We start from the raw sequence: 25,796 nt of genomic DNA on the forward strand, positions 1-25,796 counted from the left end.
CCTAATAGTCTGGTGTCACATTTCCCTGACTGTAACATTTGGCTTCCATTTGGACAATCACAAAGACTTGAAAGACAACCAAGAGCCAGGGCAGGGCTGAATGATAAGGTTCATCTCCTATGCAAGACTATTCCCTCAAGACTGGGAGAGGTGACAAGAGTTAAGAAAACTGAAGAAACAAAAATATGTTAAAAAAAAAAAAAAGGACAAGATAAAACTCCCAAAACAGACCTTAATTAACAAAGGTAAGTGCTTTACCTGATAGAGTTCAGAGCAATCCTGTAAAAATTGAAGCCTCAAAACTATCAAATGGTTTCTCCTGTCACAGTAAAAACCAAAATTCTTAACAATTTCCTACAAGTCCTTCATGATCACATCTCTTACTACCTCTGATCTTACTCCAGTTCTCTTCTCCACACTCACTCTGCTTCTACCCAAGAGCTTCCTTGCTCAAATACTCCAGACAAAAAAGAGAAAACCAGGGGCTCAAGATGGAGTCACTTGCCCCAGGACAGCAAATCAAGACTTAATTGCAGTTTCAACTTCTCCAGGAGTGGAATTTTAAGCCAATCAATCTGGAAATTTTCTGGTAGGCACCAGAGACTGTCACATGGGTCCTCTCCATCTCCCCCTAAAGGAAGATATGGTACTTTACCTAATAAAACACCTTCCCCCATATCCCCAGTCCTTCCTCCTAGGGGAAGGTCACCTTGCCAGAAACAACTCTTTTCTTTTGCTAATAACTTCTTGCCCCATCCTCCTTCCTATAAAAGCCTTCCAGTTTGTACAACTCCTCAAAAGAAGCTCCTCTACTTGCTAGGTGAGAGGCTCCCCAATTCAACCTTTAAAATTTACTCAGCTGAATTTTTCTGTTTAACAAGGGTCTCTGCACTTGCTATTTTCTATTCCTATATAATTTATTTTGTTTATTGTCTGCTCCCCTCAGTTTGAATGTAAGCTCCATAAATGTTGTCTTCTCTCTCTCTCTCTCTCTCTCTCTCTCTCTCTCTCTCTCTCTCTCTTTCGTGTGAGGTATCCCTAGCACCTAAAATATTTTTAGGCATATGGCTGGTGCTCAATAAATATTTGTTGAGTGAACAAATGAACCAATGAAAAGCTCACTTGTCCAATCTTAAACCAATAAATATAGCTTAGAGGTGTCATCAGCAAGGCCCCCAATGACCCCCACTACTTCACAAGAATGTTAACCTTATCTTTTACAGGCAAACAACAGGAAGAGCTCCTGCTGGCCCAGACAAGTTTGAGTTCAACCAATGACTCACCTGCACAGATGGACCTCTGCATAAGAGCCATGGAGTGTTGAACAGCTACTTCTACTTCATTAGAGGAGATAAATGTTAAAATGTCCACCCAAGGAGGAGCACAAACCTAACATCACATACCATGCATGTATAGTCATGTTTCCTAAGTATGTATGCATGACCTTATGCTCACCTCTACATAGGATAACAAAACTCTCCTTTCTGAATATTTACCCTAATCCCAAATAAAAGGAACACACTCACCCTTGCTTGGGGAGCACACTTTGGAAGTTATTCCCTGTGATTTCCTTATTTGTTTCAAATAAAGTTTCTTTTGCGTGACAACACCATCTCACCAAGGAGCAAACTGCTTAGTTCAGTGACAAAGGGATACAATGTTCCAATTGGCCAGGCCTAAATTACATGCTGCCCCTGTGGTCAGGGATGGTATCAGTTCTTGCTGAACCATGTAGTCTGAGAATGAGAAGTGGGTAGTTCCATAGGAAAATCAGAGTGCTATTACTAGAAGGGAACTGGATGCTAGATAGGTGAAATCACAGATATTCATTCCAGAAGATGTGACAAGGGAAACACAGGGAAGTCATTTGTGAAAAACCTATTACAAAGATTTTAGCTTTTTCAAATTTCCAAGTTGGGACCTGAGAAAGAACATAATCACTGTGCATGATTCATTAATACTTCTAGTATCAAATTACCTCCTCATCCTTTAAATCACCCACCTATGGGGTGTGCCTGGTGTATGTGTGTGTATGTGCGTGTGTGTTGGGGAAGAGGGTGTGATCTATCTTATCATCTCAACACACTCATCAGAACTGGCCACTGGAAGAAGATATTGTCAAATGACAGATAGGGTAAAGGGTTAGTATCCCAAAATCTATAAAGAACTTATGAAACTCAACACCCAAAAAACAAACCATCCAGTGAAGAAATGTGCAAAAGACATGAACGGACACTTTCCCAAAGAAGACATCCAGATGGCTAACAGACACATGACAAGATGCTCAACATCGCTCATCATCGGGGAACTACAAATCAAAACCACAATGAGATACACCTCACACCTGTCAGAATGGCTAAAATTAACAACTCAGGAAATAACAGATATTGGCAAGGATGCAGAGAAAGGGGAACAGTTTTGCACTGTTGATGGGAATTGCACTGCTGCTGGTGCAGCCACTCTGGAAAACAGTATAGAGGTTCCTCAAAAAACCTGGGTGGCTCAGTCAGTTAAGCATCTGACTTCAGCTCAGGTCATGATCTCACCATTCTTGAGTTTTAGTCCCATTTTGGGTGAACTCAAGCCCTACTTCAGATGAGTTTGAGACCCACTTCAAGTAAGCACGAACCCTGCTTCAGGTGAGTCACGCTTTTCTCTCTCTCCCTCTCTCTCTGTGTCTTTCTGCCCCTCATAGGAATCTTTTTCTCTCTCCCTCTCTCTCTGCCCCTTGGTCACTTGTGCCCTCTCTCTCAAAAAAAATTTTTTTTTGTTTTAAAATAGAGCTACCGTACAACACAGCAATTGCACTACTAGGTATATTCCAAAGGATATCAAAAATACTGATTCAAAGGGGCACATGCATCCCAATGTTTATAGCAGCACTATCAACAACAGCCAAATTATGTAAAGAGCCCAAATGTCCATCAACTGACGAATGGATAAAGAAGATGTGGTATATACACAATGGAATATTACTCAGCAATCAAAAATAATGAAATCTTGCCATTTGTAACAACATGAATGGAACTAGACTGCATTATGCTAAGGAAAATAAGTCAGTGAGAGAAAGATAAATATCATATGATTTCACTCATATGTGGAATTTAAGAAACAAAACAGATGAATAGAGGGGAAGGGAAGGAAAAATAAGATAAAAACATAGGGAGGCAAACCATAAGAGACTCTTAAATACAGAGAACAAACTGAGGGTTGCTGGAGAGTTGGGTGGGGGGATGGGCTAAATGGGTGATGGGCATTAAGGAGGGCACTTGTTGGGATGAGCACTGGGTTATATGTAAGTGATAAATCATTAAATTCTATTCCTGAAATCATTATTACACTATATGTTAACTAACTTGGATTTCAATAAAAATTTATTAAAAATTAAAAAAAAATTGCTAAATAACAATCATTCCCCCCTCCCCCCACAAAAAAACTAAAAAACCAAAATTGACCACAACTTTAACCTCCCTGGGAAGTATATGCAAATTCCCTGAGGGTTCTCAGTATTACAAATCTTGTGTAAACAGAGGGAGAAGACAATGGAGGAAAGGACCAGAGAGGAGCTGAGAGAACCCTTAAGGGGAGAATCAACATCCTAAATAAAGACAAGGTAGGAGAACACCAAAAAGGAGGGATAGGCAGTAATACCAGTCCCTGGATTAGGGAGGTATGTTATGGATTGAATGTGTTGCCTACAAATTCATATGTTGGAACCCTAATCCCCAATGTGTTGGTAACCCCCAATGTGTTGGGAGATGGGGCCTTTAGGAGACAGTTAAGTCATTAAGGTATAGTCCTCGTGATGGGATAAATGTTCTTATAAAGAAGAAACGCAAGAGCTAGCTCTCTCTCTCTTCCAAGTGAGGACACAGCAAGAAGGCAGCCATCTGCAATCAGCAAGAGGGCTCTTACAAGAACCCACCCATACTGGCAGTCTGATAGACTTCCCAGTCTAAAACTGAAAAATAAATGTTTTTAATTCACTCAGTCTGTGGTATTTTGTTAAGCAGCCTAAACTAAGTTAAAGTTATGGTTATACATACACGTTCATATATTTTTAAGGCATCGATTAAGCCTAGAAGAAAATATAAATGGAGAGACACTAAGTTGTTACTGTGGTTAAATCTACGTAATAGGATTTGTAGGGGAGAGAATTTTGTTTTGTGTTTTACTTTAAATACTCCTTATTTAAAAACCAAGATTTTAGAGAAATAAAACTATTATCATATTCTGAATATAGTGGTGGATGATAAAGCTTATAGTATGTTACACTTCCTCCTTTCTCAGAATTACGTGTCCAAAATATTTTCATTCAATTTCCATTCTCTTTTAGTTCTGACTTTGTCATCATTTCCTGTAAATCTTGGAAAAAATCAATTCCTTGATCTGCATAACAGTTTTCTCATTCACAAAATGAGGCATGCAATCTAGGTAGGGCTTCCCAACTACTGCACTTTGGCCTGCTGGTGTCCTGGATGTGGGTTAAGAAACTGACTTCTCCTGCAACTGGGCAATTAAGAAGGGCCAGGGAGAGCCAGAGTCCTCTGGGCCAGTACCTCTGGCTGTGAGCAGCCTTGTTTAGGTCTCTTTAGGGCAGCCTGTGCAAAGCAGTCTGGGGTGTATCCTAAAGCAGCAGCAAGCACAGTGGACAACAACCAGCACTTACAGTCCTGTCGGATGTGCATGGCCAAGGAGATGCCTATCACTTGGGCATCCATATGCAAAGGACCTCACTGCCCATCAGTGACTGGAGATTTTAGAGCCAGTGCTCAAATTTGTGGTCCAGATATCCAAGGGTCACAACACACAGCCTCAGGGGTGGTCTGTTAGAGGGTGAAAGAGGACAGAGTGGGGTTTCTAGTGGGCTCAACTCCAGGCAATGCCCTTCATATCTGTCTTAACATATAGTGGTTATTTCTATCCCTTTGTAACAATGTACTCTTTTTCTGGTGTCCAGGCTAGCTGTTGACAATGCATGCATGTTCTGAAAGCTAGAGTTTCAATATGGAAATCCTGATATAAAAATATACTATTGGGTTCCAAATCCATTTTCATTATCTTATGAAATTGCAATATGACATTTGTCAGTAAAAGGGTTGTTATTCTTTACATATAATTATAATTGTAAATTTTGAATGGTTGTATAAAATGGTTTTAAATATTCTATCACCCACTTATGTGATCAGAGTCCCTCACCGATAATTACTATTTGGAATATGAGAAGTTTATTATTAAGAAGTCTGGATCAGAAACTGCATAAAGCCACTTCGACCATAAAACCTAATGTCAAAATGTATTCACAGGATGATCTTTAATGATCAAGTTGATCATTAAAAAATGTGGAAAATTTTTATTTGAAAGATTTATTTTAATTTAATTTTTAATATATTCTCTAATGCATTATTACTTATTTTATAATTATATAAAGATAATGCTATGACTTTTTTTTTTTTTACCATCAGTTAGATGCCTCTAAATCTCTTCTTTTATGTTACTAGTTTGCTGTGCAAAAATTATCCTTTTCTGTATGTGTTATGATATGAAAGATGTTGAGAGTCCCTGATATAATTTCTTTATAAAGTGCATCTGCCATCTCATCTCACCCTAGGACCTTGTCCCCTGCCTCCCACACCATATAGTTTCTTTCTCTCTTTCTCACATTTCAAAGAGTGCCAGGGCTACAGTGTACAGTGGCCAGGGTTTAAGTCTGTATCCAACAGGGTCAAGTACTCCAGCATGGATATTTGTATGAGATACTATGTGGCTCCAGGGCCGGAGGGTAAACTTAGACAAAAGCATAACAAATAGCTAATGTCGAAAAATCACTTAACAGCAAACCTGGATAAATCCAAAGAGAGGAATCCATATTTACTCAAGGACAAAAGACGTGAATGAATGTACTGACATATCATATTCTTGGATGGAAGTACTTAATAACCCATCCCCCATCATTTCTCATATGAATATAAGAATTTAATACAATTAAAAAAAGAATAATAGCAAATTATGATTATTATTACTAATTAGAACTAACTTGGTTAGCAAACACCTAGACAAACATGCCCTATGGTGAAGCCAAGTGATCAGTTTTTTTTGTTTTTTTCCTAAGTAAGCTCAATGCCCAATGTGGGGCTTGAACTTGTGACCCTGAGATCAATAGTCACATGCTGTACCGACTGAGCAGGCCAGGCGCCCCAAGTGATCAGTCTTCTTGATGACCTTTGCAGTGGCTCTTAGGTATCTTGGTGTAGACACTACCTTCCTAAGTCAAGAAGTCTTTAACTTTGTGTTTTTCTTTTTTCTAATTTTTTTTTAACGTTTTATTTATTTTTGAGACAGGGAGAGACAGAGCATGAACAGGGGAGGGTCACAGAGAGAGAGAGGGAGACAGAATCTGAAACAGGCTCCAGGCTCTGAGCTGTCAGCACAGAGCCCGACGCGGGGCTCGAACTCACGGACCGCGAGATCATGACCTGCGCCCAAGTCGGCCACTTAACTGACTGAGCCACCCAGGGGCCCCTTTGTGTTTTTCTAAGTACTCAGAATTGTCCAAGTTATTCATGACTATTTCACAATACTCAAACTCACAAAGCCTGATGTATTAACCAGACACTAAGGGTATATATTTTCTGAATGTCTTAACTACTTTTGTTGGCTATCAGGAGTACCTGATAAAAATACATAATGGTTTGCTTGTGATGTGGAGTCATAATAGGAAGAGGCTACTTTAGAGGGTTATTTCATCCAAGTTACATTAAGGCCTGGTGACTGGGTTCTGCCTCAGAACAGAGTACTTTTTGTTCATGCCTCCTAAATAAAACACCTGTTCCACTTGGCAGCGCTAGATAAACATCAACAAATTCTTATTCTTTGTGCTCCCTTTTCCAAACTCCAAGCCCACCATTCCCTATTTAACACAAACTGTTTTTCAAGCGATTTATATAATATATTTGATTAGATTTCTAATCTTTCCAAAGGAGCGCTTGCCCAATTCTAAAGTGGCTGACTGCTTCTTTACGGATCGTTACATTAAAATACCGGGCATTTCTTAGCAGGGTAGGAGACTTGCCAATTGTGGCCACTTTTATCAGTACCTTCGTTTAGACACGGATCGGTAGATTATTAATTTACAGCTCCCATAGGTGTTGGAGACTCACCTCCATTTTTCATTTAAAAAACTAAAACTAGAGCTCAGTAAGGTCGAATGATGTAAAATCACTTCACTACATAAAGGATTATTAGATCGGTTTTCTATCTGTCTCGTTCGTTATACTTCAAAATCGAGTTGGAAACATTAAGATAAAGATCACTCGCGTAAAAGAAGCCTAACTGACCACCCTTTTAGAAATCTTGTAAATCATTCCTGAAATTACGTCCACGAGAACAGCTGTTTCAGCTTTCCACGTTAACCAGTTAGAAATCTGTGGCGATAGATTTAAGTTCAGTGAGTACCTAATGAACTGACCTCGACCAGTCCTGCCTCAGCTCATTAAGGGTGAAATTTCACTAGGTCAGCCGCGTTTTGAGGCCTTTCCAAGGTGCCTATGAATCACACATGTCGGGGTCGCAGGGATACCTCACAGTGGGCATCGCAGTCACAGAATCTGGTCTCTGGCATGTGGAAACGTGCGAGGAGATGCTGAGGGGCCCACGGGGCTTTCTTGCAACCTTAAAGCACAGGTGAGAAAAGTGCGGTTTTATTCAGCACGGGAATGAAATGAATTCGTAAGAGCAAACCGAGAAGCCTACGTGGGGGAGGGGAAAAAAGCGCGAGAAGAAAGAGAAAAGCCTTTTCTCCGGTGACGCGCGGTCACGAGGCATTCTCCCGACGTGGGCGCTCGCTATTGGCTGAGTCCCAGCTGACGTCCCCGCCTGAGCCCCGGCGCGAACGTCGGAAAAGGCGGCACCGCACTGGAAGTTGGCGAGGCGCGCGCGCTCCCGCGGACCGGCCCGCCCCCGCTCCCCGCCCGCCAACCCGCTCGTCCATTCCGTCTTCGCGCCTAGTTGCCCACGCCCCCTTCCGAACTTGCCCCTCCCCCACAGGCCGGTGGCGCGCGGAAAGCGCGTCACGTGATGACTAGCCCCGCCTCTTCCTCTCGGTCCCATATTGAACTCGAGTTGGAAGAGGCGAGTCCGGTCTCAAAATGGAGGTAAAACCGCCGCCCGGTCGCCCCCAGCCCGACTCCGGCCGTCGCCGCCGCCGCCGGGGGGAGGAGGTATTAGGGGGAGAGCGGGGGGTTGACGGGTAGTGGCCGGCGTGGGGGGCCTAGTTCGGTGGGAGCGGGGAGGCCGGGTGGACCGTGTCGACTGTCCCGCGCTCTGCGTTGAGACGGGCGGTGGGAGGGGGAGGGGAGCGGGCCTCGGAGGCCTTCTGGGGGCCCTTCGCTCCCCTTGCCTTCTCCTTCGGCTGCACAGGTGGCCCCTCGGAGGCGTTGCGTGGCTGGGGAGATGTCGGGAGAGGAGCTGGCCGGCAGGCCGCGCGGCCTCGGATCCAAGGCCGAGGGCGGCATGGCGGGCCTCGGCGGGAGCGGTTGGGAGGAGGCGGTGGGGGAGGGGAGGGGACGAGCAGTCACATCCGGGCGAGCGAGCAGCCGGGCGGCGGCCACATTGACATTGATCCGCTGCCGCGTTACGAAATGGCGCATTGGGCCGCAATGGCCGCCGCCTCGCTCCGCCGCCGGGAAAGAGCGCGGGATTGGAAGGAAGCGGGAGGAGGCGGCCCGGCAGAAAATGCCACAAACGTTCTTGGGTTTTGGGGCCTAGTGCTTTCGCTGAAGTTATGCCCGCGCGTTTCTCGTCCTTTCAGATATTTTTAAGGCGACGAGAATTTAATTCTCCTGTTTTTTTCTTCGCAGCACCCAGTTGACAATAATGAAATTTTTAAAAAGTTTGCTGCTTTAGAATACTTACTGATTTACTGTTCTTGCTAAAGTACTTAGAATTATACGTATTTTCGCGCCTTGTGGGTTGGCTGTAATGGTTTCTTTGATTTTTGTTGTAGAGGACTGCAACCACAGTTGAATTTTTACTGTGTTTGAGATAATTTTATGCGGTTATAAGTTTTTTTTTTGGTCATCTTTGTGTTTTGTCGATTAAATGCTGTTAACCAAGATTTGAAAAGATTACGTGAATGGTGCTTTAGGCTATTAATCATTTAACATTTTTTTCTAGCATGTGACAGTCTTTTCATATTAAATGCCTTAACATCTCTACTTTGGAAGACACACGAAGACATTAGAATGTAAATGTGAGCCCCTTTATTTAAGGACTTTGGATGAATTAATTTTAATGCATGCATTAAATGGCAGTTCATGTAACTTTATTAAGGAACTAGTTAAATTGCAAAACAATTCCGTCCATATCACACCTTAATTTTTTTAAATCTCGTTTTGTTTTGTTCTCCATTCTTGTCGAACATTACATACTATATTTAATGTAACTTGTCCTTTTTGTGATCCTATGTTTTTGAAATTTTTGCCATGTGATACAAGTGCAAATACAGATTGGTTATAGAAAGCGATCAAGATAAATGGTGGGTTTCTTTTTGTAATTTTTGGAGGAAGAATGCTGGTTTAGCCTGGTATTGAGGAATACCTGTTTTAACATCTTGATTTTCTTGAAATTGATGAATTTTTAAAAGTTTACCACTAAGAACCTTTAAGTTTTTCTTCACGGTTTTGTGGTTTAAAACTAAATGCTTGAAACGTAGACTGAGGAGGGAAGACATGAAAATAAATGGCATGGATGGAATACTGCTTCTACAACACATTGGTTTCTTTTTTTTTGTTTTGTTTTTTGTTTTTAACGTTTATTTATTTTTGAGACTGAGAGAGACAGAGCATGAACAGGGGAGGGTCAGAGAGAGAGAGGGAGACACAGAATCTGAAACAGGCTCCAGGCTCTGAGCCATCAGCACAGAGCCTGACTCGGGGCTTGAACTCACAAACCTCGAGATCATGACCTGAGCCGAAGTCGGACACTGAACCGGCTGAGCCACCCCGGCGCCCCAACACATTGGTTTCTTAAAGAATAGTTTGCCAGTAGCAACTTCTAAACTCTGTCCCCAGATACTTTTAGTTGAAGTCTAAAGTTAAGGGACTTTTGATTCTGAAGTTTTCTTGGACTTCAATGTAGTTGAAGTGATGTTGGCATTTGAAAGACTGGCTACAGAATTTTTTGGCGTTGGTACCTTTAATCAGTTGATGCGTGATCTTACTCCAATTTTTAATTAGACAAAGTGTTAATGGTACAGGAATTTGATGTGAGTTTATCATTTGTAGCAGATTAAAGCTTTGTGCACCTTAGCAATTCATCCGCTCAAAGAAATAATTAACATGTATTTGTTTTCTCAGGGCCATGATCCAAAGGAACCAGAGCAGTTGAGAAAACTGTTTATTGGTGGTTTGAGCTTTGAAACTACAGATGATAGTTTAAGAGAACATTTTGAAAAATGGGGCACACTTACAGATTGTGTGGTAAGTTAACAGCAAAAAAAGGTTGTTAAGGGGTGTGGGACCTGTACAGATGTATTTCAGTACTTTAAAACTTCTGTTTTATAGGTGATGAGAGACCCCCAAACAAAACGTTCCAGGGGTTTTGGTTTTGTGACTTACTCTTGTGTGGAGGAGGTGGATGCAGCAATGTGTGCTCGACCACACAAGGTTGATGGGCGTGTAGTGGAACCAAAGAGAGCTGTTTCTAGAGAGGTATTTTGATATTATGCTGCATAATGTGCGGAATTGTTGAAGAATTTGAATTTGGTTTTTGACATGTATTTTTTATACGTAGGATTCTGTAAAGCCTGGTGCCCATCTAACTGTGAAGAAAATTTTTGTCGGTGGTATTAAAGAAGATACAGAAGAATATAATTTGAGAGACTACTTTGAAAAGTATGGCAAGATTGAAACCATAGAAGTTATGGAGGACAGGCAGAGTGGAAAAAAGAGAGGATTTGCTTTTGTAACTTTTGATGATCATGATACAGTTGATAAAATTGTTGGTAAGTAGGAATTTATTGGAGCTTGAATGAGAAAACAAAAGGTTCCTTTGTGCTATGCTAGATTTGCCAGACTGCTTATCATTTTGTATTGTGTTTCATAGCATATAAAGCATATGGTTCAGTTTTCATAAATGACTACACCTGTGTAACCAGCATCCGGATCAAGAAATAAACCTTATTTATTGTTCCAGAACACTCCCTCATTCCCATTCAGTCACTACCTTCTTGATGATATTTTAATGAGTTTTAAAAAGGCTATCATTTATATGTGCTTTTCCAAACATCAAATAACTTCTGTTTGTTTGTTTGATTAAAAAAAAATTTAGTTCAGAAATACCACACTATTAATGGGCATAATTGTGAAGTGAAAAAGGCCCTTTCTAAACAAGAAATGCAGTCTGCTGGATCGCAAAGAGGTGAGTAGAACAATGTATATATACACAATAGAAGTGAGTGGTGTTTGTAAGGTTTTTAAAGATCTTCCTTGCCCGTGTTAAAGGTCGTGGAGGTGGATCTGGCAACTTTATGGGTCGTGGAGGAAACTTTGGAGGTGGTGGTAACTTTGGCCGCGGTGGAAACTTTGGTGGAAGAGGTAAGATAGTTATCTTTTAATGTGTCTACCTAAAATTTGCTAAGTGGAGTATTTATTTTTAATTCATAACCTTTTCCTCAGGAGGCTATGGTGGTGGAGGTGGTGGCAGCAGAGGTAGTTATGGAGGAGGTGATGGTGGATATAATGGATTTGGAGGTGATGGTAAGTTTTTAACTGTTTGATGTTTTGACTTTATGTACTTTATTGGTAGTTAAGCATTTGTTTATATTCTGAGTTTTAGTGAAAACTTCCATGGCTTATTACAAAGTGTGATTTTTTATAACTAATGACGTGAAAGACCAGATCCCCCCCCCCTTAATTTTTAACATCAGCTAGTTCTCTTTGGTTAATGTTTATTGTACTAGCAGTTGAGCCAGACTGTGTCAGTGGATACTGTTCACTATTTTCTTCAGTGAACTTTAACTTCGAAAAAGTAGAACAATTTTGTTTTTAGTATGAAAAGATATTTAAGCTTTTATCTTCATTCTCAGTAGCCTAGGTTTCTGATGCTGTGTTAATGAGGTATTACCAGCCTTTAGAGTGTTAAGTCATTGGTTTATTTTTCAGTTGGTTGGTGGTGATATAAATGTAGTTCAATAATTTGACTCTGTACGTTTGTGGGTTTTTTTGTGACTCTTTTTTTTTTTTTTTTTTTTTTTTTAGGTGGAAACTATGGTGGTGGTCCTGGTTATAGTAGTAGAGGAGGCTATGGTGGCGGTGGACCAGGATATGGAAACCAAGGAGGTGGATATGGTGGCGGTGGTGGAGGATATGATGGTTACAATGAAGGAGGAAATTTTGGAGGTGGTAAGCTTTTACTTGTTTTAAATATTCCATATCATTTATAGGTCGTTACAGATGTCTTAAAAAAATGTTAAAATGTAGCATTTAGTCAAATCATAATATTAGAAAATACTCAAATGATGGGTGATGAAACCAAATTTTTTTGCTGGCTACTTAGCAAATTGGTAAAATGTGTTCAACTGTTATGTAATCGAAATGGACATATTTTTAGTAATTGCCAGAATTAACTTAATTCTAGGCACTTTAAAATTGGGCAAATGGGAACTGCAAGTTAAATACAGACACGTTGAAAACTCAGTTGTCATCTAGGGTTTAGGTGACAGGAGTATTTTGAATTTTGATGTCAGGTACTTTTCAGATAATCCGGTTTTCGTCATTATTCCATGATACTGTAGATGAAGAGCTTTGTTACGAATACATTGAGTTTTGTTGGGATGTTAATGTGTCAACAACAGAAGGTTTTTAAGTTTTTGTCATTTTAAATTATTTAATTTTTAAGTAAGCTCTGTGCCCAGTGTGGGGCTTGGACTCAAAACCCCAAGATCAACGGTTGCATACTCTACCCACTGGGCCAGCCAGGTGCCCCTTGAAGATTTTTTTTTTAACTTTAGAGAGTGGGGGAGGGGCAGAGAGCAAGGGAGAGAATCTCCATGCTGATAGCGTGGAACCCCATGTGGGGCTCTGTCTCAGGACCATAAGATCATGACCTGAGCTGAGATCAAGAGTCAGACACTTACCTGATTGAGCCACTCTTCTTTTTTGAGTAGCTCATTTAGAGTATGTTCTTTGTCATTGATATAAAAGTTGTACTACGTTAGAATTAGAGTGAATCAAGCACATTTCTGATGGTGTTAGTAGTATGAAGGCAAGAACATGAACTGGGGCATAACATCTGATGCGGACATAGGAGCTCTCCTGGACCATCTTCACTGATTCCTCCTCTCCTACTTATGCCTGAGGTCTGCTAGTGGGCCTCTGTTGGTAGAGTTGGTAGCTCTATAAACTGCAAATGGGTTGCATTTTAAGTGTTCCCAAGTGTGCTGTCACAAGAATGGGTACATACGTTAAAAGAGGAAAATAATTGTATAGGTCAACCACCAACAAAACTTTTGTGATTTCAGGTAACTATGGTGGTGGTGGGAACTATAATGATTTTGGAAATTATAGTGGACAACAGCAATCAAATTATGGACCCATGAAAGGGGGCAGTTTTGGTGGAAGAAGCTCGGGCAGTCCCTATGGTGGTAAGTACTTTTTTATTTTTCTGGTTAAGTTTTCCATAGACTTCTTAATTTAAAAACATACACAGATTTTTAAAACAAAACTTGTGTATTTCTAGGTGGTTATGGATCTGGTGGTGGAAGTGGTGGATATGGTAGCAGAAGGTTCTAAAAATTTTCAGAAGAAAAGGGTAGGTATCTTTAAATTTTTATCATGATGATAAAGAATATGTGGAACTGTTCACTGAGTGTAATAATTTTTTTATCCTGTATTATTCAACAGGCTACAGTTCTTAGCAGGAGAGAGAGCGAGGAGTTGTCAGGAAAGCTGCAGGTTACTTTGAGACAGTCGTCCCAAATGCATTAGAGGAACTGTAAAAATCTGCCACAGAAGGAACGATGATCCATAGTCAGAAAAGTTACTGCAGCTTAAACAGGAAACCCTTCTTGTTCAGGACTGTCATAGCCACAGTTTGCAAAAAGTGCAGCTATTGATTAATGCAATGTAGTGTCAATTAGATGTACATTCCTGAGGTCTTTTATCTGTTGTAGCTTTGTCTTTTTCTTTTTCTTTTCATTACATCAGGTATATTGCCCTGTAAATTGTGGTAGTGGTACCAGGAATAAAAAATTAAGGAATTTTTAACTTTTCAATATTTGTGTAGTTCAGTTTTTCTACATTTTAGTACAGAAACTTTAACAAAATGCAGTTTTGAAGGTGTTTCCTTGTGAGTTAACAAGTAAAGAAGATCATTGTTAATTACTATTTTGTATGAATTTTGCTAAAGTTAACTGTAAAGAAACACCTGCTGACTTGCAGTTTAAGGGGAATCTATTCTCTGCATTTCCAAACCATGAAATGAATGGGCTCTGACATGTGGAGAGAATAGATATTTGTATGTTTGCAATGTGTGTTTTAGATAAATAGAATTGGGTATTTAAATTAGCATATTTGTGAATTTAATAGCATTAAGATTTACCTTCAAATGAAAAATCTCAAAATTCCTATTTGGTTTTTGTGCATTTTATTTCAAAATGTAATCATATGATTTTAGTGTGTTAGCTTTGCTGAGAGTCCTAGCTGTGTTTAGAACATCTCCATTCTACATTCACCATGGTCACATGTGAACTGCCATAGTTTTATTTGGGTGTAAAGAATGTCTACTGCCCTCTGTTTAAATTCTGGAAAGGGGTAGTGGATGTTTTCCCTTTCCCTTAAAAACCATTCTTAAAAATTTTTCAAAATAACAGGACCACTAAGCCTGCTGTATCTGAGCAAATTAGTGGCTACTCTTATTTTCCCTTTTTAAAGCACAAGAGGCCCATAAGTCTTCAGTTATTTTCCTTGGTTTAATATATATCTATTTTTTTGATACAAGCTTTCAGAAGCAAGAGAATAAAAATCATGCATTGTTGAACCCTTAACTGGCTGGCATGCTTTCCTGTGTGTACCCTCTGTATTCTGCTGGATAAAACCAAGGACAGTCTAGATAAAATCATCCCAAATGACTTCCTACAGTAGCAGTGTAGCATAGTTGCTTAGTACAAGCTTCTCACTTCCCAGAGACCCAAATTCAAATTTGAATAGTCTGAGTTTTTGCTCACTTTAAAAATCCACAAGAACACACTGTTATTCCATATGTATGTTTGAACATATAAATCATGTTGGTATGAGTTAACAGTTTGGTTTGGAAGACCCTGGTTGAGAAGAGTTTTAGATAAGGTCGTAAATATAAAAACCAATGTCTACTGTTGTGCGCCAGCTAGTGCTTACAATTTCATTCGAGCCCTGAGTATGTGCTCTGCTGTTACTCTTTCTTCGGCAGTTGAACGTTGAATTCGAGATTATTTTTGTTTTCAGAAGTACTAAGCAAAACAAGCAATAAAAAGGGGAATGGGGCGTGCTAGTGTTTGAATATGCTCTCTTGTTGCTCTAATTCTGTGCCTCTGTGCATTATTAATATTTGGATGCATGCAATGCCAGCATGGAAATCGGTCTTCACAGATACTGCAGTTTTCCAGAAAACACTCACAAACCAATAAATGTAACAGACAACATTCCATTTGTTAACGGACATATGTGAATAAGCAGCGTAGAAAATAGGCTAATATTAGAAAATGGTTAAGTCTTTAACAACTTCAAATGTGGTTATATAAATGGACACTGTCAATGTTCATAATTTAAACCTGGGTACCTGGTCAAAGTAATGCTTGGGAAACATTTTATTAAAATTGAGCTAAATTGTCTCAAGTTCTTTTATTCATATAATAAAGGTTGAAGGAATGGGGGAGATTGACATTTCCTGTTTCTATGTTTGTGAAAATGTTTGACACAACCTTGACAGTATCCTTTAATGGCATCTGAGGTTAATTGTACTGTTAACAAACTTTCTGTGTTCTGGAACTAGTTTAATAGTGAAAATATTTTCAGTAAGTTAATGTTTGCAACCTATAAGCAGGTGAAATCTGTGTATGTGACCTGTTTATAAGTTGTATTAGCTTAGTTCTTGTGAACAGTGTGGAAAAGTAAGCCATGAGGAGAGCGATTTAACCAGCTTTAAAGGACCTAAGATGTGCATTTTAAGCACAGTGTGGATCAAAGGAGACTCACTAAGACAGGACTTCAGCAGCCTTTTGAGTATGGACAAGTCAGCATAAATAAAGAATGACAAGGCAGCAGCAAGAGCTTCAACTACAGAGAAGTGAAGGCATAAGATACTATGGTGATAGTGAGCAACTTTCCAAAAGCTAGTTAAATCTGCTTATTACAACTGAAATATCGAAGAAAGTCTAGCAGGAAGGAGCTCTTCGCCTTTTGGAACATCACAATGAGAGATAGTTGCCACAGTCACTAGGTCTAGCATTTAGACCTGCAAGGAAGGGCAATAAGCATTAGGTAAGGCTTGAATTTGAATTTTTTCACTAATTAAAGAGTAATTTTTTGTAAAGCAAGGTAAGAGTAATCTTTTTGATTTGCAGGTTGAATGAGAACCCTACTTGCCTAAATGAGGAATGTCTTTCCTACCATCTTATATACGAAGGTTTCTGGCTGGGTAAGGTTTGTAGCTCACAGTAAAAGCTCATGACACCATTTGTTTCCCTACAAACTTATATGACATATTTTGAAACTATTAGGTACATTGGCAAAATTACTCAGCTGAATACTTTATTTCAGAACCAGATCCAACATTTTAGAACCACATCCAACAAACACATTTTAAACAGTTTCAGGCCCTGCAACAGCCATGAATATTTATCTTGAGTCAGATGTTGCCCCATATATACAATTCATTGTTGGTGTATTTAGGGTAAAGTTGATTTTTGATGAGTAACCTTAAATTTTGTGAAGTTTTGTAATAAGCATGACACTTGTAACAGAAGCATTAAGCTGCTAATCCTTATTCCATGAAAAACACCTTAGAATGAACTTTCAAAATTGTCAGGTGATAGAAGAATGGTCTTCATTCAAGTGGCCTCATAAAGTTCTCTTGCATATAAATCCAGGGAATTACTTGAACTAATAGGATACATTTTGGTTCTTTTGTGTTTTAATCAGTTAACCAGAAGTAGTGGGGGACCTAATTACGCTAATACTCCCTTAAAAGATTTCCCAAAGAGTAATTAAAATATTAATCACTGTTTAAATCAGTTGCTAATCATTCATAAGGGCTATTATCACTGTCCCAAAGGGCTTATTAAAAATTTGAGAATTTGAGGGGTGCTTGGCTGGCTCAGTTTGTATAGCATGCAACTCTTGATCATGGGGTCATGGGTGAGTTCAAGCCTCATGTTGGACTTAACTTCAGAAAAATTGAGATTTGATGTTTATGTACTTGAAAAAAACTTGGGGGACAGGCTTTTAAAACAGTTTCTAAATTACAAAGTTAATACATAGGTGTAGTTTTAGTTTATTCTCAAAATGGTTGGCTCTGTTTCCTCCAACTAAATCAGGACTAAATTTCCACACATCATCATAAAAATGAAGTGTTGAAGAAGATAATAGTCTTTTAATGATAAATTTTCTTTTAGTGTGAAGCAAATTAACCAAGATAGGTAATATTCTTTACAGTCCATCTCCTTTCTTTTGAAATAAAATGATTTTATTTAAATGTAGTTCCACTGTCATTTCTGAAAAATGTGCTCTTTAGTCATAGCACCAGTAAGCCAAATAAGGAAGTTCTAGAAGGGGGAAAATGGTTGAGCCAGGCTTTTTAACAGATTTTGTCAAACCAACTTACAGGTTATTGCTTCCCACACTACATTAAAAAAAAAAATGCCTGATAGACACTCAAGTTCTAAAAAAGAAAATTTGGTACTAAAGATCATTTGTTAAGGAACTGAACGGTTGGAATAGGCTTGGTTTTAAGAGTTCTGGTATGTCACAACTTGAAACATTTCTAATGAAGGGACAGTATCGGAGTTCCAATAATTGAATGTCACAAATAGTTGAATAAGCAAGTTAATGGCAGGGGTAATGAAAGGATTGTTAGCCTATATAATACTCAAGATTACTTTTAAATTTCAATGTTTTATCCTGATTTTTAAGACTTAAGAGGTGGTCTGTAATGGATTCAAATGTTTCATTTGTAGTATTAATGAAATGTTTACAGAAAGATAACTTTTTCATTAAAATATTTTTAGAAATGTGTGTGTTGTTTTGTTGCTTTCCAGTGTGTGATTTAAACACTCTAGGTGAATATTACATACTTTATTAGTAATAAAATAATGGGAAACTTGAAATGAGCCTTTACATAGCAGTTCAAGGTTATGGATTCTATTCAGTGGGAAACATACATGACACTGGAAATGGGGACAGAAAATGAACTGAAAGCCTGTTGCTTAAGGATTTAAGTCTTGAATACCAGTGTATGAGATGCTTGGGTGGTAAATGAGGAATCTGAACTTAAAAAAAAAAAAAAACAACGCAGTTAAGGATACTTAAATGACTGAAAAGATAGGAAAGATGAAGGAGTTTCAGCTGTTGGATGCATTGGGTTTCAGTGGATTGGTTGAGTATTCTGTGGTGTGAGGGTGGACTGGGAGAAAACAGGAAATTCAGCCAGACTGGAATACTGCATTTTTATCCAAATAAAGGTGGTAATAGTCCTCTGTTAAAGCAAGAACTTTGGTGGGTAGAGTTTTAAGAATTGTGACTTTTAGGGAAACTTTGTAGCACAAATATTTGGATTCTTAGCATTAGTAGCTATTAAGAACATGTTGAATAGGAGTTGTAGCCATGTAAGGAATTCTAGCTGTTAGAATTGCAACGCATTTTGCTTGGGTTTGGTTTCAACACTGGTTTTCGTGGTGTGTGCAGTGGTCTTAACTCTGCAGCAGTAAGTACCTTATAATTCCAGTAGAACACTTTATATAAAGACTGGTAATGGCAAGGGTGCATTGAACTGCATTCTAGAGGTTAAGTGGGTACTATGCTGAAAGCTAGGAAATAGGAATTTGCCCAGGATACTCAACTTCTAAGATTTGTTGATGTGTTAAATACAACGGTACTGGCAGCTTTAAAATACTTGGAAATATGAAATGGTTAGGTTTTACCATATCCATGTATATAGCTATAATATGTTAAAAGGGCCTATAATGACAAAAGATGAATTCTATGAAATGTTAACTAGTTTGGAAGTTAAAATACAGGTAATTTTCACTTTAGAATACACTGTTAGTCCATACATTGTTGATAGAAATGTTGAGTAACCTATAAGTACTTCTTGAAAAGAACTCTGATAGGTGGTCTATTTGGATTTAATCTTTTGTCTTCTCTTTAGTAGATACTAGAATAATGCAATTAGATTTTTGTTTATATCAAGTTTAAGTCAGTACAGTATTTAAATACAGAACTTAAGCTGTTTTGTGAGCTTGGGCAAGTTATTTGGGGTTTCTTTATGCATGCTACCCATTGGCAGTTTGATGCCAACACAGACCCTAGGAATCTTGGTTTCATATGCATTAAGTACGTAGAATTAAACATTACACTGAAAATAGTAATCAAAGTTTTGTTTAGTAATACATGCTTTAAGTATCAAATGAGGCTAGGAGGGTCTGACTTCTGACTTTGAAGTTATGTATGAATGGCATTTAGAAATAACAGTAACCTGATAATGTTTAACTGACAGTTTACTGTTAATGCTACTGTGGATTGTCATCTGTAGTGTTGAAGGAAATACTAAATTCATTAACTGTTAGTGAAAAGAAGTAACTTTCTCCATGAAAACTCAAACTTAAATTCTATACAGATTAGGAGCTGTTTTTACCTAATAACTTGTGTAAAGCGGAGATGATACCCACCCTCTTTCTCATTGAGTCTGGAGGTTGAATCTGATGCTGGGTTTAAGGAACTTAACCTAGCATCTGGTCCACGGTCTCTAAAGATATTTGGGGTAATTATGGGTGCTTTCTTACTATCCTGAAGAATACTTAATATTTTAACGGGTTACAATAAAGTTAATTATGCCAATGTCCTACAAGTTTTTCTCTCCACACAGTTTTTGTGGCCTTTAAATATTTCTCAGTTTTCTTGGGGTGTGGTGCCTTGGGTGGCTCAGTGGGTTAAGCGTCCAACTCTTGGTTTTGGCTCCGGTCATGACTCAATTACGTGAGTTCGAGCCCTGCATCAGGGTCCATCCTGACAGTGCAGAGCGTGCTTGGGATTCAGTCTCCCTCCTCCCTCTCTATGCCCCTTTCCCACTCATCGCTGTTTCTGTCTCTAAACCTTAAACAACAAAAAAACAAAACTTTTAAAGAAATTTTTCCAGTTCTCAAAAAGTATAAAAGCAACTGAAAACAACCTGTTCCTGATAAGTATCTGTAAAATAGGAATGGCAATTACTTTGTGTACGTTCAGAGGCTTAAAAACAAGTATGGGTAGGATAAGTAAGTTAATGTGAGTAGCCACTCCTTCCCTAAACATGGGCTTGAGAAATCTCAGCAAGAAAATGTTTCTTTACGTAATAAATGCAGTATCGTTCAGTTAAGATTCCTAAGAATGCTTGCTATGAATCAATGTAAAAGGCATAGATATGTTTTTTTTTTTTTTAACGTTTATTTTTTTGAGACAGAGACAGAGCATGAACAGGGGAGGAGCAGAGAGAGAGGGAGACACAGAATCTGAAACAGGCTCCAGGCTCTGAGCTGTCAGCACAGAGCCCAACGCGGGGCTTGAACTCACGGACCGTGAGATCATGACCTGAGCCGAAGTCGGATGCTCAACCGACCAAGCCACCCAGGCGCCCCGTAATACGCTTTTTTTTTTTTTTGGAAAAAATGTTTAAGGTTCAGTTTTGAGAGTGGGAGCAGGGCAAGGGGCTAAGAGGGAGCTAGAGGATCTGAAGCAGGCTTTAGGCTCCCTATCAGCAACAGACTGATGTGGGGCCTGAACCCACAAACCTTGAGATCATGATATAAGCTGAAATTTGGATGCTTAATTGAGCCACCCAGGTATCCTGCAAAGGTACACATTTTAAAACTAGGAACTTGAGTTTAGTGTTTGAATAACTGGATAGCCAAAATTAAACTGAGGACAGTATGAAGCTCTAACAAGTCTAGATCAAAAGATGAAAACTTGGCTTTAATTTTTGTCATAAGTAGGTTTTGTTATATTTAAACATTAAGTTCTGCATAATGCCGTATTTTATTTAAAAATTGCAAGAGAGTGGGGGAGGGGCAGAGAATCCAAAGCAGGCTCCACTCAGCAGAGCCTGACTTGGGCAGGAGTGTATCACAACTGAGATCATGACCTGAGTTGGACACTTAACCTGAGTCACTCAGACGCCTATTTATTGTTTTCAGAGAACTAGAGAGAATGTTTTGTACTTACAAGTTATTTTTTCAGATCCTGTACAAAAAAAAAAAAAAATGAGTCACCACAGTGAACTCAACTGTTATCAGGCTAGAAGTCTGTTCCAGTCTGCCTAGCAGTGCTTCTCACCCCTTGTAGGTGTGCCAATCCCAGGTGTTCAGGTGGGGCTGCAGGTAATGGATTCATGCCACATACCCGCATAATGCCTAAGGGTGGAGCACTTCAGTCTTTTGTCTTGAGGTTGGAAAAATGTCTCATCACCACCAGTTACAGAAGAGATTCTTGACTGTGCCAGAGAGGCCAGCAGCAGAATCTGAATGCCTGCTACATTCATTAGTCTCTGAAGTCGTGTTCAACCCCAAGCTTTGTCATTCAGGCCAGGTTTTCTTACTGGCTAATTTCACTTTAGTTTCTTTCACTAGCGACTAAAAGGCATCCCAATACAAGGCTAAGGAAAATGGAAAATATGCCTGTTGAGTGCTTAGTGAGCTAGGCACAATACTTTTTGCATAGTAACTCAATACTTCCTCTACAGAGGAGGAAATGAGCCTGAGTGTCTTCAGTTATTGGAGGTCATTTAGCAAAATGGCAGCAGAAAGCCCAGCGCCTCTAGGGCCTGTGGGCCTCTGCATTGTAGTACTTATTCTAAATGTGTTTTAATCCTCAAGATGAATCTCCCATTACCCCACTTTTTTTTTTTTTTTAAGCTTGCTTTTGAGAGCATGAGTGGACAGAGGAGAGGGACCAAGCAAGTTCCATACTGCCAGGAGAGCCCGACAGTGGGCTTGAACTCGTGAACCATGAAATCATGACCTGAGCCAAAATCAAGAGATGCTTGACTGATTGAGCCACCCAGATGCCCCTCAGTTCTTAAAGATATTACAAGTCCTTGACTCTCATCTTCACCCAACATCTATCAGAAAGTTCATTTAGTTCTACCTTTGAAACCAGAATCCAGTGCCTTCTCACTGTTCCTACTATCCCCACCCTAGACCAAAACACTATCCCATCTATTCCAGAACTTTCCCATTGGTCTTCCTGCTCCCACCTTAACCTTCTAGACTGTCTTCAATACACAGGCTAAGGAAACTTAAAAATCAGATGTTACTCCTTAACACCTATGGCTCCCCACTTTCCTAGGGAAAAGCCAAAGTCCTCATGAAGGTGTAACAAGGTTCTATGCCGTATTCCACTTCTACCTGCTTTGTTTCTCCCTCCATTTTCAGCTGTATACTTTTTTTGAGCAGCAGTCAAAAGTCTATTAGAATATAAGATGAGAAAGCAAGAATATAAGGAAGCTCTCTTTACAGAGGGGACATTTGAAAGTGAATGCTGGTCAGCCGTATAGTCCTTGTTTTTAGAGTTCAGAGCCTTTGAACATCCTGTATCATGGCTGTTACACTCTTTAGTTAATAGAGTGGGTCACCTTCAAACGTTGCCATCTCAATAGGCTTTTACTGTTTTCAACCCTATTTTTTTAAAACTTATTTTGAGAGGGAGGGGCAGAGAGAGAGAATCCCAAGCAGGCTCTGCACTGTCAGCGCAGAGCCCGAAGAGGGGCTTGAACTCCTGAACCACAACATCATGAGCCAAGCTGAAATCAAGAGTTGGACGCTTAACTGAGCCACCCAGGAGTCCCTGCAACCCTAGTTTAAATTGCAATGTTTCCTTTCTACTGGTCTTTCCAATCCTGGTGTGTGTGGGTTTGCTGTCTTCCTTCAGTTCCAGGAGTACTGGGATTTTCATGTCCTGTTCTTCAAAAAATACCTAGTACATGGTAGGCATACATGTATTGATGTAAGTAAACTGAATGTTTCCATGTCCACATATTTTCCTTGGTTGAGCTGTGTTTGCTATTGAAGACATAAAACATCTTCTGGATATACTTTATTTCTTTAGGTCTCTGGAACCAGAAGTTCAGTATAAAATGCTTTTCATATTTATAATGAATGGAAATGTTCTGAATGTTAAGAATGTTTCTAAATATGTTAAGTGTGTTATGGAAAATACTGCGAATAAACTCAAATGAATTCCAAAGATAATTTAACAGTCATAATACTCCTTTATTAGTACCAGCTTTTCAACTAAATTGGTTTTTGCCATAGCTAAACAATTTAATATAAAAAAAATGCTTTTTGTTCATACAGTATTTATAAAAAAGTACATAGTGGTTAGTTTTGCAATTTGCTTTTAGCCAGATGTATCATATAAATCTATGAATGTAACAAATGAGATAAGAACAGTATAAATAAGTTTTTGTAGTATTTACACTTATACAGGAACTAGCCCAAATGGTGTTCTAAGAAATTAAGTTCGCAGTTAAAGTGAAACTACTGATTCAGCATACTGATGACTGACTTTAATGCTTTTTTTAAGTTTATATTATTTCCTATACTAGGTTTTTACTATAATTTTGCATAGAATTACTTATAAAGTATGTTTTTGCATTTCACATCACAGTAGGAGCTTTTAGTATAACAGTACAAAAAAAAAAAAAAAAAAAACCCACTAGCTCAGAAAAGGTCAGATCCTTCCAAATCTAGTTTTTCTTCACATCTGGCTTCTTACTCTTGGGCACAAGGAACACATTGCCATCTCTTGTTTGCTGCAGGGAGTATTCACTAGGAGAGTAAGGTTTTCCATCTTCATCACGTAACATGCTGAAGACTTCAAGATACAGGGTGCTAAGCTGTTTTTTCAGTAGATGCAGGCTTTTGTCATTCTCGCCCTTTTCTCTGAGCAATTTTTCTTTTTCGTCTTTCAAATGATCCAAATCTTGTTCCAGTTCCACTATATTTTCCAGTTTTCTTTTTCTGCAGTTCTGAGCAGCCACTTTATTCTTACCCCGCCTGCGTATATCGCGAATTAATGCCAGTTGAGCTTCGTTGAATTGTTCCTTGGACATCATCTCATTGAAGTCATCAACAGGGAGGTTAATGATCTTTTCAACAGGGAATGGGATGTGGAGAGCTTTGGCCCTTAGCTCATCTCTTGTGAGATGAGCCTCCAAGCGGCTTGAATGTTTGTCTTTTGTGAATGGGGTTTTTCGATGACCGGGACTTACAGGCAATTCTTTCTTGGGTGTGTTTTCACACTGGGCATCACGCACTGGAGCACTGTGCCCTGGGGATGGTGACAGGGGTTGGACTGTATCTCCAGAAGACTGTACGGGTTGTGTTTTAGGACCATTCTGTTTGACACTCCCAGGGGCACTATCTATCTCTTCCATTTCAGAATCACTGAAGCCAAGCGGTGTGTCTCCATAGACAGAAGATTCCACTGAGTGTTCTGGTGATGCCAGGCCAGGACTCGTGTTCAGCGAAATGCCAGAGTCAGAGTCATTGAATTCCGTGCTTTCAGGGTGGTTTTGGTTGAAGGCTTTACAAAGTGATAGATCAGAAACATCAATGGGCCCATTAAGAAGTTCAGAGAGTGACTGGCTTAAAGTAGCCGAGGAGGGCATGCTATTGCTGCTACTAGGTTCTGCTATGAAAGCAGAATAAAATTCATCACCAAAATCAGTGTTTATTGTGGCATCTGAATTTAATGAGTTCACGGTCAACTGGCTGGAATCTTCTGTGGAGAGGATGCTGCTGAAGGAATCCTCAAAAGCACTGAGAAAATGTGGACTGCAGTTACCTACTTCCTTTTCCAGTGAGGGCATCGATGAGTAGAAATGATAATTGTTGTCAATTTCTGTCATTTTGGTTTCTGGACTTGGGACCGTGCTAGTCTCAACCAACTTGTCATTTTGAATATTAAGACACTGCACAGAAAAGAAATTTTTACCAAATGTAAGTCAAGTTAAATATTTTTAATAGCTGATAATCTGTATCTGATGGCACATATTTTTACTTATTTTGAAAGATTTTATTTTTAAGTGATCTCTACACCCAATGTGGGGCTTGGACTCAAAACCCTAAGGTCGAGAGTCACACGCTCCAGCTCCACAGACTGAGCCAGCCAGGTGCCCCTGAATGCAAATGTTTTTAATAGCTGATAATCTATATTTGATGGTAAACTCTCTCCCCACCCTCATTCTTCCCAAGGTCTTCTATAATTCAGATAATTCCTATTTCTAACAGATATTTATGTCTAAGCATATGTATTATTTTCACAGTTCTTAGATCAGACTTCAGGTTTACAACTTGATCTTTCCTCAAGACATCCAGTCCATTTAATTAACAAAAGCATACTTAAGTGAGCATGGGCAGCTCTCATGACTAATTTCATTTATTTAAGTAATGTCTACATCCAATGTGGGGCTTGAACTCACGACCCTGAGGTCAAGAGTCACATGCTCTTCTGACTGAACCAGCCAGGCGCCCCTCTCGTGACTAATTTAAAAGCACCCTCCAATCCTTCCTA

General features: G+C 39.3%; 2 protein-coding genes across 6 annotated transcripts in view; one reads left to right on the top strand and one right to left on the bottom strand.

Moving 5' to 3' along the window:
• The first annotated feature begins 8,080 nt into the window (after window positions 1-8,080).
• HNRNPA3 (heterogeneous nuclear ribonucleoprotein A3) lies at window positions 8,081-18,266 on the top strand. Of its 4 annotated transcripts, none has more exons than XM_030324350.1 (11): window positions 8,081-8,153; window positions 10,356-10,478; window positions 10,563-10,709; window positions 10,792-11,002; window positions 11,329-11,418; window positions 11,502-11,594; window positions 11,676-11,756; window positions 12,258-12,401; window positions 13,520-13,642; window positions 13,738-13,809; window positions 13,902-18,266. In XM_030324350.1, the coding sequence occupies exons 1-10, from the start codon at window positions 8,148-8,150 to the stop codon at window positions 13,788-13,790; spliced, it is 1,071 nt and encodes a 356-aa protein (XP_030180210.1). In that variant the 5' UTR covers window positions 8,081-8,147; the 3' UTR covers window positions 13,791-13,809; window positions 13,902-18,266. The 4 variants fall into 4 exon arrangements, with proteins under 4 accessions (XP_030180210.1, XP_030180207.1, XP_030180208.1 ...); XM_030324347.2 differs by having other exon boundaries at window positions 8,089-8,219; XM_030324348.1 differs by having other exon boundaries at window positions 8,099-8,219; window positions 16,598-18,266.
• Window positions 18,267-23,467: 5,201 nt separating this feature from the next.
• The window catches only part of NFE2L2 (nuclear factor, erythroid 2 like 2), a 35,171-nt gene continuing 32,842 nt past the window's right edge, over window positions 23,468-25,796 (bottom strand). For both annotated transcript variants that reach the window (XM_030323943.1, XM_030323945.1), the window contains exon 5: window positions 23,468-25,194. In XM_030323943.1, the coding sequence (XP_030179803.1) occupies window positions 23,968-25,194 (1,227 nt within the window). In that variant the 3' untranslated portion in view covers window positions 23,468-23,967. The remainder of the gene's footprint in view (window positions 25,195-25,796) is intronic.

Source organism: Lynx canadensis, chromosome C1, assembly GCF_007474595.2.
Source record: "Lynx canadensis isolate LIC74 chromosome C1, mLynCan4.pri.v2, whole genome shotgun sequence".
NCBI classification, from domain to species: Eukaryota; Metazoa; Chordata; class Mammalia; order Carnivora; family Felidae; genus Lynx; species Lynx canadensis.